Consider the following 17,063-nt stretch of genomic DNA (forward strand, 5'->3'; position numbering starts at 1 on the left):
AGGGTCTTACAGAAGCAGATGCTTGATGCCAGAGCCATGGGCTCAAGCTCAATGCCAAGAAATGTATGGTTATCCCCTTTGGGGAAAAAACATGTACCCGTGAATTACCACATAAGTGGCAGTACAATAAACGCCGAAAGTGTGATGAGGGACTTAGGGACACAAGTGGACAGTGGTCTCACCTTCGATAACCACATCGCCGCAATAGTCAAGAAATCATTCTATGTGGCACACCTCATCATTAAGGGCTTTTCATCCAGAAAAAAGGAGGTCATTGTCCCACTGTACTTATCCCTTATTAGACCCATTATAGAGTACAATGCCCCATTTGGTATGTACCTCACAAGACATCTGCAACAACTGGAAAGGCCACAGAAATACCTCCCTAAAAGAATCCCAAGTGTAAAGCAGATGCCCTATGCTGACCGTCTAAAAAAAACTCCAGCTATACTCTGCCGCATATCACCTGTTCAAAGGCGATCTCTGCTTAACATACAAGGCCATGTCAAACCCAGAGCTGTTGGACATGCTACACTTAAAGAAATCCCAATCCCTCAGAGCCCCACGCTCCAAGGATCTAAACCTGGTCATCACAATAAACAAAACATGCTGGAGGGATAGGTTCCTGACCCAGAGACTTCCCATACTGTGGAACAGACTGTCCATACATGTCAAGCTGAGCGCCTCTTTGGCCCTCTTCAAAAAGAACCTTGACGACTGGATGGGAGATAGGAAATTCACCCCAGGGATCACGCCATTCACCTTGTTAGACAGGGGACCAGGGAAGTAATATCCAGGGAATTGTTATGGCTAGGCTTGTATAGGCCCTAGGGCCGATAGCGTAGTACCAACTGATGAACCTATTATACATTTCACAAGTTCTGGTAAGTCTCCTTCACTACTATTCATAATTTTTATCTCTGCTAATGGTCAATGAAAGGGTAATTATTTGTAAATCTGAAAGCTCCCTTGCTTTCCCTCATTTTATAGTTCTTCCTCCTCCGTCAGTATGCTCTGTCTTGGTTCTCCATCTTGAGCCTACTTTCTTTAGGCTGTTAACTGATGCCGTCAGTCTAATGAGCACACTCCCTTTTTTTTACTGTTTTCATTGCCTAATGTTCAGTACTGACTTGGTTACTTGGTAAACCCAGTTTAGCGTTGGTTTGCTCTGATTCTCCTTTTCTTCAAGAAACTGTAGTGTCAGTATCTCTATATCTGCAGGAAGTACCCCCTGAGTTAACATATTTTTCTGTTTTACTCTATATTTGCCAAACTCTGACGTACATTAGCCTCCTCCAGTAGGCTTTAGTCAGTCCAGGAAGTTCCTGGTCCTCCTTATTGCACTTGTAAAAATCAGATGTTCATCGTGCCATACTGCTGCAGTCATTACACTTGGGTTATCCTGCCGTCAGGCGGGTCCTCGGTTGGCCGAATTCCAAAGTCTTGGTCCGGCGTCGGTTGTCGTCGCTTCTTCCCTGACGTCAGAGCGGCAGGGGTATATAAGAGGCAGCCGACGCCATTTTCTTCAGTCTTTCTTGCCGCGCGGTGCCCAAAGCAGAAGCAGTTTGCAAGTGCCGGTCGGCCAGCTCCTGAGATTTCCGAAAAGGATTTCAGCCAAAGTCTTCTTAAAGCTAAGTACCCCGTTGGGGAAACTTTTCTCGCCTCAGACCGATGTCAGACAAAGTTAATAATTGCATTTCTTGTGGGAAGCAAATACCGCATAAGGATTTTCACTCATACTGTATTCCTTGCCTAGGCCCAGACCACAACGTCTCGGGCTGCCGCTTTTGTGCTAGGTTCAATAAACGCACTATAAAACGCCGGGCGGAGTTCGCCCTTCATTATTTTGGCAAAACATTTAACTACAGCATGTAGTCAGATACTCCGACACCAGTTTTTACGAAAAAACGCAAGGATAAAGATAGGCATCCGCGGCCCAAAACGGATACCGAGACCACTCTTAGGCCTGCCACTGGATCTCCGGTTCTCAGTGAGGTGCCTTCGCAGCCCCTGACTACTGCTGAATCTATTTTACCGGTGACCTCACCATCTGAAGTTGTAGGCCCTCCGGAGCCCATTACCTCTCTAGACACCGACGCCACTCTTGGCGGGGAACCAGAAAATTTAGCTAGGCCTTCAGTTTCTGAAGGCGTTTTCAAGCCTACGTCTATTACCATTAAATCTTACTCAAAATCCAAGGCCCCTATGAAAATTAGGAAACAGGTTCCTCAGACCTCCTCTTAGCAACCCTTGCCTAAAAAGCAGATGCTCAGGATGGCTGAGGATTTAATTACTCTTATCAGGGGTTCTCAGCCCCCCTTAGAAAAAAGACCCAGGTTGGAGGAAGACTACCCTTCCTCAGATCAAGCTTCCATTACCTCAGGTATTTCTGAGGACCAGGATTACTCCTATTCTCCCTATGAAGATTTTGATGCAGAGGAATCCATTCCCTCGGTTTCCCCCCCGGAGGACTATTTCTTTGGGGAAACCTTGCATATCTTGAGGGAACACTTCCACTGGGAAGGACAGGATTACTCAGATTCTAAGAAAAGGCTCCAGGAGTTTCTTCTTCTTCCTCAGCATAGGCCCTTTGCTATTCCTCCTGTTTTGGATATTTTGGATGATGTTTTTGCAGAAGCCAGTCTGAATCCAGACTCCTTGCCTCCTGCCCCAGTTAAACCAGACAGACACTACCGGGTCCCTGATTCCCACCAGTTTTTATATAAAAGCCCTGCTGCTGACCCAGAAACCATTTCACAGGGTCCGATGGGGATTAAGGCCTCTACTGCTAAAAATCCTTTACCTTCAGAAAGAGATTCCAGAGCATTAGAAATATGGGGGAAGAAGGTGTATACTTCTGCCACTTTAGCCATGAGGGCATTAAACTGCCAATTTCACATGCTAAAATACCAGCAGTTTTTGATCTCCCAATTGAAACTTAAGATGACACAAACAGATCAACCAGATTTAAGAGATTCAGGATTTGTTGCATGGAACAGAACAAGTGGGAAAGCATACTTTTACAGTGTGGTTTTGATGCATTGGAGGCCTCATGTAGAGCAGCTGTCACCGGCTCTGATACGTAGACATGCTTGGCTAAAAGAGCAAACCTTACCAGATCATGTAAAAGCAAAGTTATTGGATGCACCATTGCAAAAAAATGTATTATTTGGTGTCAAAGCAGAGGAGGTTTTAAAGAAAATGGAAGAAAAGGCAAAATCTATGCAAACAGTTAAAGATTTCTTGCAGGTACAACCTCCTCGCTTCAGCAGGAACTGGCCATCAAAAAACTGGTCCTTTCCAGCCACTGACAGACCCCAAAGGGGTAGGTACAGACGCCCCAGGGGCAGAGGACAACCACAAGGTTCTTTCAGGCCTAGACCATGGCAAACAACAACTCCAAGAGGTGGAGAAGAAAGGCCTCAACCATTCAGGAAACAAGCTCAATGACTTCCCCCTACACCTGCCAAACAAACATTCAATGGCAGCACCTTTGGGAGGAAAACTGGCCTTATTTTCAGACAATTGGCACAATATTACACAGGACAAATGGATTCTGGACATCATAAACGGAGGCTACAGATTCCACTTTCATACCCTTCCAAAAATGAAAGGCATGCCAAACCTGCCACAAAATCAATGGGCAGAGGCACAAAAACAAATTTCCGCTCTCATGGATATGAAAGCAATTCAAAAGGTACCTACAAAAGAACAAGGTCAAGGTTTTTATTTAAGACTATTTCTAGTACCAAGGAAGGACAAAAACTGGAGACCCATCTTAGACCTATCTATCCTGAACACGTATTTAGAGGTACCAAAATTCAAGATGCTCACATTACAGCAGCTTCTTCCCATGCTGGGCAAGGAGTCTTGGCTGGTAACGTTGGACCTCAAGGAGGCATACCTGCATGTCCCTATTAGACAAAATTGCAGAAGATACCTCAGATTTCTGGCAGGTACAACGCATTATCAATTCTCTGCAGTGCCCTTTGGCTTTTCTACTGCGCCCAGAGTATTTACGAAAATGCCTGGCATCAGTAATTGCTTTTTGCAGACTACGAGGAATACAAATCTACCCATATCTGGACGACTGCCTGATCCAAGCAGACAGCAAGGACATTCTACTACAGCATCTGACATTTGTAATAAAAGTGTTAAATTGCTTAGGGTACACAGTAAACAAAGAAATCAAAACTAATACCCTCATAACAAATAATATTCCTGGGTGCCAGCTTAAATACAACGGCCCAGATGGTTTATATCACATCAGACAAGCAAGGGCAACTGTCTCAATACTTCAGAAAAATGGCAACTTTAACCCAGCTAACTGCAAGGAAAATCCTGCAGGCTTTGTGGTTCATGGCATCCTGCATTCTACTAATACCATTTGCAAAGCTGCATATGAGGAAACTACAATGGTACCTGAAAAACATATGGTCTCAACACAAACACAGCCTGGAAACAATTATACCACTCATTCCATGCCTTCAAAAGGAATTCTTGTGGTGGGCTCAAGCATGCCAAAGAAACACGGGTCTCCCTTTCTGCATACCTCAAGCAAGTCAAACCATCACAACAGATGCTTCAGACTATGCCTGGGGAGCACACATGGCAGGTCAGTGCATTCAAGGAAGATGGTCTCAAAAACAGATGCACCTTCGCATCAACCAAAAGGAGATGCTAGCAGTGCAAAATGCTCTTACAGCCTTCAAGGACCTATTGCATCCAGGCCAACTATTAATAAGAACAGACAACACCACAGTTATGTGGTACATAAACAAAAACAGATGCACCTTCGCATCAACCAAAAGGAGATGCTAGCAGTGCAAAATGCTCTTACAGCCTTCAAGGACCTATTGCATCCAGGCCAACTATTAATAAGAACAGACAACACCACAGTTATGTGGTACATAAACAAGCAGGGGGGCACACATTCCTACCCCCTGTGCAGACAGGCAATGACCCTGTGGAACACAGCATTGGCCTTACAAGTACAAGCGCAATTCCTGCCAGGAAAGGAAAACTTACTGGCAGACAATTTAGCAGAAATATGACAGATCCTCACGAGTGGGAATTACACCCTCAAGTATTCTCAATGATAACACGAAAATGGGGACAGCCAGACATAGATCTATTTGCCTCCCACAGCAACTACCAGCTGAAAAAATTCTGCACAAGGACCTATCATCCACAGGCCTGGAAAGTGGACGCTCGATCTTTCAGTTGGACAACATTGACAACCTATGCCTTCCCACCTCTACCTCTACTGACAAATGTATTACTAAAAGTCAGAACAGAGAGGCCACAAATGATTCTCATTGCTCCGGACTGGCCTCGTCAGCACTGGTACCCGCTCCTAAAGAACCTGTCTCATTCACCACCTTGGATCCTACCTCAATTCCCACTTCTGTTATCTCAGCAAAATTACAAGATCCTCTACAGTCAGCTCAGGACTCTAAATCTAGCTGCATGGAAAATACCTTAACTTACCAATCTACACTCCTCTCAAAGGAGGTCCAGAATGTCATCTTGGAGGGCAGGAGACCCAGTACCAGAAAAGCTTACTCAGACAAATGGAAGCGTTTTTGTGCATGGAACCAAGCAAAAGGCCAAAATCCTTGGACATTACATGTACCTCAGATTCTACAGTACCTAGCTGAGATGTTAAACAGTGGCCTTTCCTTCTCATCAATCAAAATCCACGCCTCAGCTGTTTCAGCCCAATACAATACGGATCCTCCCTTATTCTCACATCCTTTACCAAGACAGTTCCTCAGATGGGCAAAAAATATAAGTCCCCCACGAAAACCAGCAGCCCCAGCTTGGGACCTTAACTTCGTACTGGAAAAATTAACATTGCCTCCTTTCGAACCTGCCTCCTCAGCAGAACTACAATACTTGTCATGGAAAACAGCTCTGCTTTTGGCTATTACCTCAGCACGCAGGGTTTCGGAGCTACAGGCCCTTATGGCAGTGCAACCTTTCCTCATTTTCCATCAGGACAGTCTCTTTACGTACCAACCCTACCTTCATGCCAACGGTAGTATCCAATGTGGCTTTGAATCAGGCTATCCATTTACCTACCTTTTATCCAAACCCCCAGAATGAAGGAGAGACTACTACACTCCTTGGACATTCACAGACAACTTCGATACTATTTGGACAGGACAAAGTCATTCAGAAAATCTGAACAACTTTTTGTGTCTTATGCTGCTGGTGTTCAAGGAAAGGCTATTTCCAAACAGACTATTTCAAAATGGATAGCCCACTGCATCCGCTTTTGTTATTCATTTCATGGGAAAACAGTGCCAGGATACATCTGATCACACTCCACCAGGGCAACAGCTACGTCAGCAGCATATCTCAGGGGGGTCCCAACCAAGGACATTTTGGAAGCAGCTACTTGGAGTTCAGTGCACACTTTTACCAAGCACTACCACCTGCCACTATACTCTAAATCTAGAGCGGGCTTTGCCACCGCAGTCCTGCAGGGCATTCTAGCCCCTCCTTATTCAGCTTAATACCAGCCACCCTTCCATAGCTTTGGGATTTACCCAAGTGTAATGACTGCAGCAGTATGGCACGATGAACATAGTACAGTTTTGTACCTACCATAAATGTAGATGTTAGAGTGCACATACTGCTGCAGTCCAGGTTACCCTCCCTCCATCCCCTCAGGACAGGGCTTAGGACAAACACCTCTAGCATACATCCAACTTGGGGTATTCCTATATGGTGTATTTGCTTGCAATTACTGATTGGCTTTATCTACTTATGTAAGATTGCATAACATCATGTATTGCCTGCCTATTTGGGGGCACCTGACATCTGGGGCAAGAAAAACTGAAGAAAATGGCTTCGGCTGCCTCTTATATACCCCTGCCGCTCTGACATCAGGGAAGAAGCGATGACAACTGACGCCGGACCAAGACTTTGGAATTCGGCCGACCGAGGACCCGCCTGACGGCAGGATAACCCAAGTGTAATAACTGCAGCAGTATGTGCACTCGAACATCTACATTTATGGTAGGTACAAAACTGTACTTTTCTCCTGCTTGACTCTTGTTGAATTCCCCTCTCAAATGAATTGTTTTATTTCTTCTTAGTGTGACCCATAATTTGTCATTGGGCTAAACTAGCTGAACAAAAAAAAGTCCTGCAATGTCTAGGGAGCTGTAAGCATTTTTATTCAGATTAATTATTTTTTAGTCCCTTTCAAAGTTTTGTTTATTGCCAACAATGCTTTTAATCCAAATACCCAGATGTTTAATTCTGTTATTTTTCCAATAAATGGAGATAGTTTTGTACCAGTTCATGTGTAGGAATATGATTTTATAGTTATTCCTTTTGTTTTACCTTTATTTTTTTACACCAAGAACTGGACTTTCATTGCATCCAGTAACCGAATGAGGTTCTGTTCATGTTTAGTCAAATAGAATATAATATTTCATCAGCAAACCGTGCTATTTTTTTTGACCAGCGATAACCTTGAGCATGTGAATTTCTAATTTTTAGTAGGTGTGGAAGCAGCTGTTTTATCTTAACAAATATTTTGGGTTTATTATCTTTGGAAAAAGTTTCAAAAGGAGTTGACAATTTCTGCACTGTATATTCAAGCATGGCATTCCATGACTTGCCCCCATTTTATTCCTTTACAATGCAAATTGGTTATAGTAAAGTTTTCTACATGAAACTTAAGCTGAATTTCTGCAAAAAAAAAAAAAAAAAAAAAAAAAAAAGCACTCCCATCTTCTGATTTTATTTGGTTTCTTAAGTGTACAAGTTTGTATGTAGTTACTAGGTATGCAGTGTAGGAGACCATTGAGGAGCCTGTACTGATTTATCAATTGCCCCAGTGACTGCCTGGTTAAGTAACTTGCTGAAAATTACACAGTAGGCATATGGAGTCTGGGGAATCAAACCTGGACTAAAAAAAAGAAAGCATTGCACTAACAGCTAATAGCGGTGATTTTCTACACGAACTGCATGGCAGTGTTTTACTTGGATTTAAATTTTGTCTGGGAAGAGGTACCTTCAGAGGGGTTAACCTTCTGTTTTAACTTTTCATTTATCTTATATTGCTCTGCATTTCTTTTTTGACCAATTACTGTTCTTGCAGTTACCTTTTTATTTATTATTTTAGAAAACGCAATTAAATTCCTGGCCTCTTTTATTTTCTTAACCTCTTTCTGAAACTGCAGTAGTTTGTTTCCTCTTGCAAGTTTATGCATTTATGCAGAGACTTACCTTTTCCCATTTATCTTCACCAACAGTCTACAGTCCTTATATGACATCTCTCCATCACCAGCAGTTCATCTATTGCATTCACCATCCTTTATTTGTTCTTTTCAAACACTTCTCTATGCACCCTACTTCTACTGCTACAAACTTGCATTTGTTATTTTTCGTCTGCAGGTGAAATGTTTCTGGTACCATTATGCCTTCTAATGATAAGTACCTAATGTTCTCATCAATATCCATTGATTATTGAATAATAATATTTTACATTTACAGAGACCTATCATTTTATGTTGCTCTCCCCTGTTTTTAGGGTTACCACTCCTTACAACAGCTAGTGAAACTCTCCAGACTAGAGATACCAGAAGAGATTAAGGATGTTATTGAACCCATTAAAGAAAATGATGCTGCCATCAGGAATTATGGAATAGAATTGGCTGTACAAATGTGCAAATCTCTTCTGGATAGCGGTGTGGTGCATGGACTACATTTCTATACCCTGAACCGCGAGGTGGCCACTATAGAGATATTGAAAAGGCTAGGAATGTGGAACGAAGACCCCAGGTGAGGCCATTTTTTTTGTCTGTATAATGTTTTGCAACATTGTTGTCTTGCAAAAAGCACCACACATTGTGTTGCATGCTAGCTGTCTTCATAGAATAAATATTGATCCATGAACTGTGCAAGAGATGGCCTTCTTACACTGTCTGAGAATTTACCCAAAGTCCAGATTTCTCTCTCTTTTTTTTTTTTTTCAAACTTGTCTAGCATTTGTTTTTTTGTAGAAATGATTCAAGTATCTGGTAACTACTGCCTTTGGTAAGGAAGTCCATCCAGAATTACATTTAATTACTTATAATTTTATATTAGCTTTTGTTGCCCAGACAAATCCCAGCTTGATGGTGTTGCATTTATTTATGAATGATCCATGAGTTTTGGTGTATTTATAATCAGAGGTAGAAGTCATACCCATTTCTATAGAATATAGCTTCTTTACTGCTCATTTACTTTAAATATGTGACTTTCAAGGTGGGTGTACAATGATTAACAGGTTATTTCTAGGTTCATAGGAGGTTACGAGGCTAATGGCCCTAGCGCCCTTACAAACCTAGCCAAGTTCAACCCTTGTTCCCTTAAGGATCTAGAGATACGGTCTATGTTATAAGCAGATCTAAATCTGCACCAACTGCCCCTATCCAAGAGGGACACATGTGAAACCCCTGGGGTGAATTTGCAGTTTCCTATCCAATTGTCCAAGATACGCTTAAAAAGAGTTAACAAGGGGCTGTGTTTAACCTGTACTGGATGTTTATTCCAGAGGAGAGGCAACCTTGGGGAGACCTACAGGTCTCTCCAGCAGGTTCTATTGATGTCACATACTAGGTTAAAGTCCTTAGAGCAAATGAACCGTGTACCATTTGACTTACAAATGTATAGCATTTCCATTAAGGCAGGATCAGAGGTTGCTCTGTATGCAAGGCACAGCTCGCCTCTGAGTAGTCTATTCAATACAGAGTATAGTGACAGTGATTTCAGTCTGTCCATGCAAGACATATGCTGAAAACTCTGAATTTTCTTTGTGAGGAACCTTTGAGGTCTCTCCAGTTGCTGTAGGTGCCTGTTTATGTACAGCTAATGGGAGCATTGTACTCTTATTGGCCTGGGAAGAGTACGGGGGGTTATAACTTTTGTTCTGGAAGCTATGCCTTTGCTTATGAGGTGAGCAATGTAGGTCTTTATCACCACTATGGAGACATGGTGATCAAAAGTAAGGTTGCTGACCACCTTTGTGCCCAAATCTCTTACCACTGATTTAGAGCCTAGGGTGTTATGGTAATCTGCAGGGACATCGCCTTTGCCAAAGGGGCCGATAATGCATTTTTTTGCATTGAGTTTAAGACCATGACTTTGGCACCAATCATTGGTTTGTGTAAGTCCTTTTTGTAGAATGTTGACATCCTTTGGGGACTCAGTGACTGCTCCCAGTTTGCAGTCCTCACCAAACTTGCCAGCCACAGACCTTTTGTTTTTGCCTGTACTTCTGAGATGTAGATTCCAAACATTAGGGGCCCTAGAGCCGATCACTGTGGAACACCACTGATAATGGGTCTTCTGGTTGGAGGTGGAGTCCCCTGTTTTGACTGTATGTGTTCTGTCTGTGAGCCAGTTTGCAACCAGTATGTGGGTTGACCCCAAGCTGGATGCGTTTTTCAATGTTGCCTAAGTGGGGATTGTGTCAAAAGCCTTGGCCAAGTCTAAGTAGGCTGTATGCACAGATTTGTCTTCGTCTAGGGCTTTGGGGAGAGTGACGTCCCCACATATCACATTAACATCCTAAGCACGCAATCAGTTGTGAGGGATTTGGGTACCCAGGTTGATAGCAACCTGACTTTTGACCACCATGTTGCTTCCGTTGTATGGAAAGCTTTCTACATGGCCCACCTCATAAGTAAGGGTATCTCAACCAGGGACAAGGAGGTCATAACATAACTGTATTCTTCCCTTATAAGGGCAATTATTGAGTATAATGCCCCCTTCGACATGTACCTCACAAACCACATGAAACAGCTGGAGATACCACAGATGTTCCTCATCAGAAGAATCCAGGGCTTCAAACATGTACCCTACACAGATAGGCTAAAAGCCCTGTCCCTTTACTCAGTTTCATACAGACTCCTCAGAGGTGACCTCTGTCTGGCATACAAAGCACTCTCAGACCTGCCTTGATGGGACTGCTGCATATCCGCAAGTTAAGCTCCACTCGAGTAACCCACATGCGCAACCTCAACCTGGTCTGTGACATCAATAGGACTTGTTGGCGGGACAGATTTGTGTCCCAGAGACTCCCCCATCTGCGTAACAGACTCCTTCTCCATGTCAAGCAGAGTGCTTCTGTGATGCCTGTGCCCTGGCCCAGCAATCAAGGAGCCTCAGTCCTCACCAGTAACACCAGAGAGGGTGTCTCATGAGGAAAGGATAACAAATACACACACAGTAAAGTGCAATTTCCCTTAAGAGCAGCACACAGAGATCACAGTCAGTCAGGGGCTGGTCGCTCCCTTGCTCCCCAGGTCCCCAATAAGACTCCCCACTGGCACAGCTGTAGGGTCCAGATCTCAACCTAGCTGGGCAAGCTAAAATCTCCAGCACCCTCTCTGTCCAACCAATGCTTCATGTCCCTGCCCAAGTAGCTGACACGCCCACACTTTGAGATAAGAGTTTACACAACCATAGAGACACTTCTGGGGAAGGCTGGCACAGGTTCTCCAGCTGTGCCCCTTTTACCCAGACTATACGATAGTACCCTGCCATAAACCAGCTAATAATTAGCTACTCAAAGGCCCGTAAAAGGGTGCCCAATTATTACTGTGCAATATTTATTATCCAATTGGTAGTATAGCCCAGGGCTAAAGCTATAGGAGTGGCTTTGTACAATTTTACCAAAGGCATACAAGTACTCTTAAGAGCTTAGATTATCTCTACACAAAACAGCCACAGTTAAAAGGGTTTTAAAATATTTAATTTTAAATAATTAAAACCACAAGACAATACTTTACAGTGCTAGTCAAAATTTCAGAGATCACACAGAAATAATTAAACTAAATGAGTAGTACAATTCTGACATCACAGCAAAACATTTAATCTAAACTTTATAGCTTCTAGCTATCTACAAGAAAACACACTTCTAAAATAACTTACATGTGAGCAAGAGGCAGTGCTGTGAGTTGGATAGTCAGACAAAAATGCTTAATAATCTCTGGTTCTCACTGTTTAAATTGAAACTGCAGTTCTGCTAAAACATTACATAATCTTTTACACTTTCCTGGTGTTCCCAGGCTGACATAAACTGCATTTACATGTTTTACACTTAGAGCAATAAAGGACATTCCACATGTAAATTCTGGTCATTAACTTTAGCCTTAAAACAATAGGCAGGAAGCCTTCATCTAGCCCGGCAGGCGCCGAATTGTAAACATGAAAGGCAGTGATGAAATAATTTTAATTTCAAAGGACCAACAAGAAATGCTTGACTTGGCTTTCTTTACTTCAGATAGCAATGTTGCCACATTGTTTTAAGTTCAACATTTCACAGCATTCTTTCATTTAAAAAAGCAACTTGTTCAACATTCATATTTACAAATGATAGAATTATCTGCACAATTCTTTCTGGCTAGGCTGGCAGCCTTCACCCATCTCTGCCAGTCTTCACAGCCTTATTATCCCTTTTCAAGCGCAACCTGGACAACTGGATGGGAAACAGAAAATACACCCCTGGGATTCCACCTGTGTCCCTGCTGGACAGGGGTTTTGAGCGCTGACTTGTCTACACATGGGCTAAACTCTTAGCTAGGCTTATAAGAGCCTCAGGGCTAATAACCTAGTAACTTCCTATGGTGACAGTCTCAAAGAAGTCCACCAGGTTCAACAGGCAAAATTTCTCTTTAACAAAGCCAAACTGGTTTGGGTCAAGTGTTTGTAGGTCTCTTTTATATCCTTGTTAAGGTCCATGATGATTCTCTCCATGGCCTTGTAGATGAGGCTGGTTAGGCTAATGGGTCTAAAGTTTCCTGAGTCTGTGGATGCACCCCCCCTTCTGCAAGGGGATGACGGTAGCTGTTCTACATTCAGCAGGAACAAAAAAAGTGCTTAAGCTGCGGTTGAAAAGAGTACCTAATGGTGTTACTAACTCCTGTTTTAAACCATTGAGAACACAGCCTGGGATGTTATAAGGTCTCCTAGAGGCTGTGTTGTTGGCCTTTGAGACGGTGATTAAAACCTGTTCTTTAGAGAGACTAGGTGAGAGAATGGGAGGTAGGAGAATTTTTGGGTGTATGTGTCGAGGACAGGGGAGAAGTTTTCACTGAACATGTCTACTAGCAGGTTGGCTATTTCCATTGGTTCAGTATATAGGGTACCATTCACTACCAGTTCAGCTCAAGTCTTGGCTTTTCCTTTAAGGTTTCGATATAGCTAAAGAAGGCCTTATGGCTATCCTTAGCTAGGGATGCTAATCTAGATTCGTATTTAGCTTTAGAGGACTTTACAAGATGTCGTATTTGCTTGTTCAAGCTGAGAAGGGTGTGCTTCCAATTCTGAGATCGTTCCTTCTTCTTAGACAGCAATTCCTTCCTCTTATTATATAACCTGTTTATGGTGGATGTCCACCAGACAGGCTTGTTTTTTTTCCTGAGGATCTTGCTTTGGTCCTATCAGGAATGGCGGAGTCAATACAATTGTATAGCTGTTTATACAATGCATTGGTGTAATTCCAGTACAGGTGTCCTTGCCATCAATGAGAACAGGAGCTTTGAAGCTATTAATGCCTTCTCATAAGAGGCTATACTTGGCTTTGGAGAAGTCTTTTAGCCTAATTTCTCCTGGAGGGGGTCTAATGCTATCATTGTTTTGAAAAAGACTGATTTATGACCAGACTTCACCATGGAGGGCCGCACACTTGTGGTGGTGCATTGTTCTACCATGTTGGTGAATACCAAGTCTAGAATGTTTGGGCTTCTTGTAGGAGTGCCAACTATCTTCTCTAAGCCATTTGAGTTAAAGAAGGCGAGTGTTTGTACACGTATAATTTACCCAGTCTATGGACTGGTAGTTAGTCACCCATAACTAAGGTGTTTGATTGTATTTTGAGCGACTCAAGTAGATCCAAGTAGGCAGTGTGGATATCTTGGTTCATAGAGGGGGAGCTATAGCCGACGATAACTTGGAGAGGGGGGTTTCCTGTCGTTATTTGCACATGAAGTAACTGTGGAATCATTCTGTTTAACCAGTCTGGAGGTATATTTATCTTTGTGTTTGATACTCCTCATCCTCTATTTTTCCTGCATTCATTTTATGGCCCGAACGTGTGGAAGGCATTATATCCTGGTATGGCTGGGGTGCTGTACGTGGCCTTGAACAGGTCTCTGTGACTGCACAGCCATCTGCATCTTCCAAGGTGAGGAGTGCTTCCAGTGAGTGCAGTTTCAGATTTAGACACCTAGCGTTTAGTAGCATAACTTTAAGGTTGTTCTTTGAGGATATTTTTACATTGGTAATTTTGATTTTGTGACATTGCCTAAAAAAGGCACTATGGGGGAGGCAAGAGTCTTAACCAGTAGCCGAAAGCCCAGAGGTAACAGGTGGAGTCTATCTTTGGAAAAACATTGTGGTCTATCAACCATATTCCCAGGCTGACAGTTAGTGGATCCCATTAGAATGACACCAGAAACTAAGCCAGTTGTTGAAGTCGGTCAGTTTTTGTCTGTATTGAGGTATCATCCTAGGTGAAGGTAGAATGCTGCTTAAGGCTAGGGACATACCCGACTGGGACACGTAATCAGAGAGCTTAACAGTGCCTGTTGTTGAGAGACTTGAGTGCATGTGTAATGTGCCGGACCCTGGCACCTGACTGACCGCTGACTGTGACCTTTTCCTTATCCATCCTGGTGAGTGTGACATCTGTGTCTGACAATGGAGTCACTTATGACTAAAACATTTGATTTTGTATTTTGTTATAGAGACTTGTTTGGTGAGACACTTGTGTGTGTGTTTGTATGCTTGGTGTGATTTGCTGGGAATGTATTAAGTGAAGTGTGTTTGTTTGGGAGGTCTCTGATCTGTAAGTAGGCTCTAGTGAGAACCTCTGCATGTGTAGGTTTAGGTGTCGTATGTGTGGATGGTGCAGGAGGTGACGTGTGTGAGCTGACAACTGCTTAGCATCTGATATACTGATTTGTGAGTGTGAGAGCTTAGATTCTAGATTCTTAATATAGACGCATCTCTCACTTATTGAATTTGTGTGAATTAGGGGAAGTGGGTTGTCGGTGTACATGAGGCAATTGCTGCATTGCCTCAGGGTGCCCATGTCTATCAGGTTGGCTGGAGAATGGTGGGAAATTGTCCATTCATGATGCTAGGTGAAGTACTGCAATCAGTAACAAGGAGAGGACTAGAAGGACCAGGTACGGCTAAGGGACAAGAAAAAGTTCTAACCTGCGAGGGGCTTAATGGGTAAGACTTGTGGAGGAACCTCCAGAGGCTTAGCTGAGTGTCTTAACTGGGCAGTGAAGCAAAGCAGTGAGCACAAGCAGTTGACCAAGGGAAAATTGTCTGATCTGATGTTATTAATCTTCATTCATTCCTTACTGATGGGACGTCTGTTCCATCCTCAGAACCGAGTCAGCCTTATAAGAAGCTCATGCCAGCCAAAAAACTCTTAAGCTAAGCTTTAACCGTAGTGCCCCTTTCCCTGTTACCTCCAGATTTCATTTGCTAGGTAGCACATGTCAAGCCAGCTCTCAGCTAAGTACTTCAAGATATTTCAGTTGTAAAACCTTTTCTTCAAATTTCTCTTTTTTTATCTTTGTTGCTTGCTTCTTTAGCTAATCGCTAAACTTTTGCCCATTTATTAAGGTTTTTCTACTGTCTCCCTTACCAACTTGGTAATCTTAAGTACCATCATTAGTACAGGCCCCCCCCCCCTCTCTCTTTTCCTGTACCATTTTAGGTAATCTTGATATCATTGTTGGTATCCTTTCCTGCCTTTCTTTCTGTATTTGTAGTAAAAAAAAAAAAAAAAACTTTCTCTATCCCTTCTTGTAGAGTTTGTTGTAGCATTTTGGTTGTGTTAGTATCTAGACTTTGGTTTAAATTAGTCTTCTGCCATGTCAGTAAAATGGGAACTTCTGGTTGTAAACAATGCGACCAATGTGGTCACAAAATGCCCAATTCCAACAGCCATATTTCCTGTGTTTATTGTCTGGGTGTCCCGCAACTTTCGGTTCAGCCTCCTTGCAGTATATGCAAAGGGTTCAGCTCTCATACCCTGAACGAGAGAAAGAACAAGTTGATATTAAAGGGCCTTCTTAAGACACCTTTCTCAGCGGTATTCCTGGGTCAGAGGGCTCGCCCCCCTCCGAGTAAAGAGCACAAAAAAAAAGACCTCATTCAGTTCCTTCCTCGCCCTCTGGTGATGAGAAGCAGGAACCCAAACAGAAAGTACCTAAATTGACTTTGACCACTTCGACTCCAGGGCCTCAACCACCCTCCACGGCAGTGTCTTCGGTACCATCTTTGAAAATTGTGACCACGGCACCGACATTGTCTATGGCACCAATTTTACCTCTGTGTCTGTTCTACTCCCTTTGGCACTGATTTTAGTCACTCAGGCACCGGACACTTTACCCATACATATCACTGGTTTTGAGACCATGGTGCTGATAGACAAGTCTGCTCGGTCCTGATACTCACCCACGGTGGATCCTTTCTTTGGGCAACAATTTAGCCCCTTTTTGGAATGGCCTGATTCCCCATCAAGGATATCGACCCGATCAACATGGAGCCTCTCTGAATTAGACATGGTGTGTCTTGTGGATCAGCTGCTGACAGCCACAGGGATTGCAACACCTTCCAAAACTCCCCTCCCATCTGGAGTTGGGAGTCTATCCCCCACAGACTGCGACATATTGTCCTCCTTTGACCTCCTTGCAGGCATCGAAGTTCTCGGCACCAACGCCTCTTTCGGTTCCCATTTCTTCGGTTTCATTGGTGGACCTCACCATGGTTCCGGAGCTGACCCTTTGTCTTTGGCTCGCTCAGCCAGGCCATCCTCAGGATCATGACTGGACTGTGGGCACTGTGACACCTAGTACGGTGCCTGTTTTTTCTATGGCACCATCTGTTATGGTTCTAGGAGTCCTGACAGTACCTAGTCCTCTTAGGGTTCCTTCCTTGAGAGCGGTCCCATTGGAGCAGGGTGTGACCCCGGTTCCGAGGTTGTCCTTCTCCGTTCCAGGCTCCTATCCCTCTTCAGGTGGGCCAGCTTTAAA

At 43.4% G+C, this 17,063-nt stretch overlaps 1 protein-coding gene across 1 annotated transcript in view; it reads left to right on the forward strand.

Annotated features, from left to right (window-relative positions):
- MTHFR (methylenetetrahydrofolate reductase) overlaps positions 1-17,063 on the forward strand; it is a 299,098-nt gene that overhangs the window by 110,840 nt on the left and 171,195 nt on the right. The window contains exon 6 of the mRNA XM_044075243.1: positions 8,552-8,802. Coding sequence (XP_043931178.1) covers positions 8,552-8,802 — 251 coding nt within the window. The remainder of the gene's footprint in view (positions 1-8,551; positions 8,803-17,063) is intronic.

This window comes from Protopterus annectens, chromosome 1.part1, assembly GCF_019279795.1.
Source record: "Protopterus annectens isolate FY-2018-M chromosome 1.part1, PAN1.0, whole genome shotgun sequence".
Taxonomy (NCBI): Eukaryota; Metazoa; Chordata; order Ceratodontiformes; family Protopteridae; genus Protopterus; species Protopterus annectens.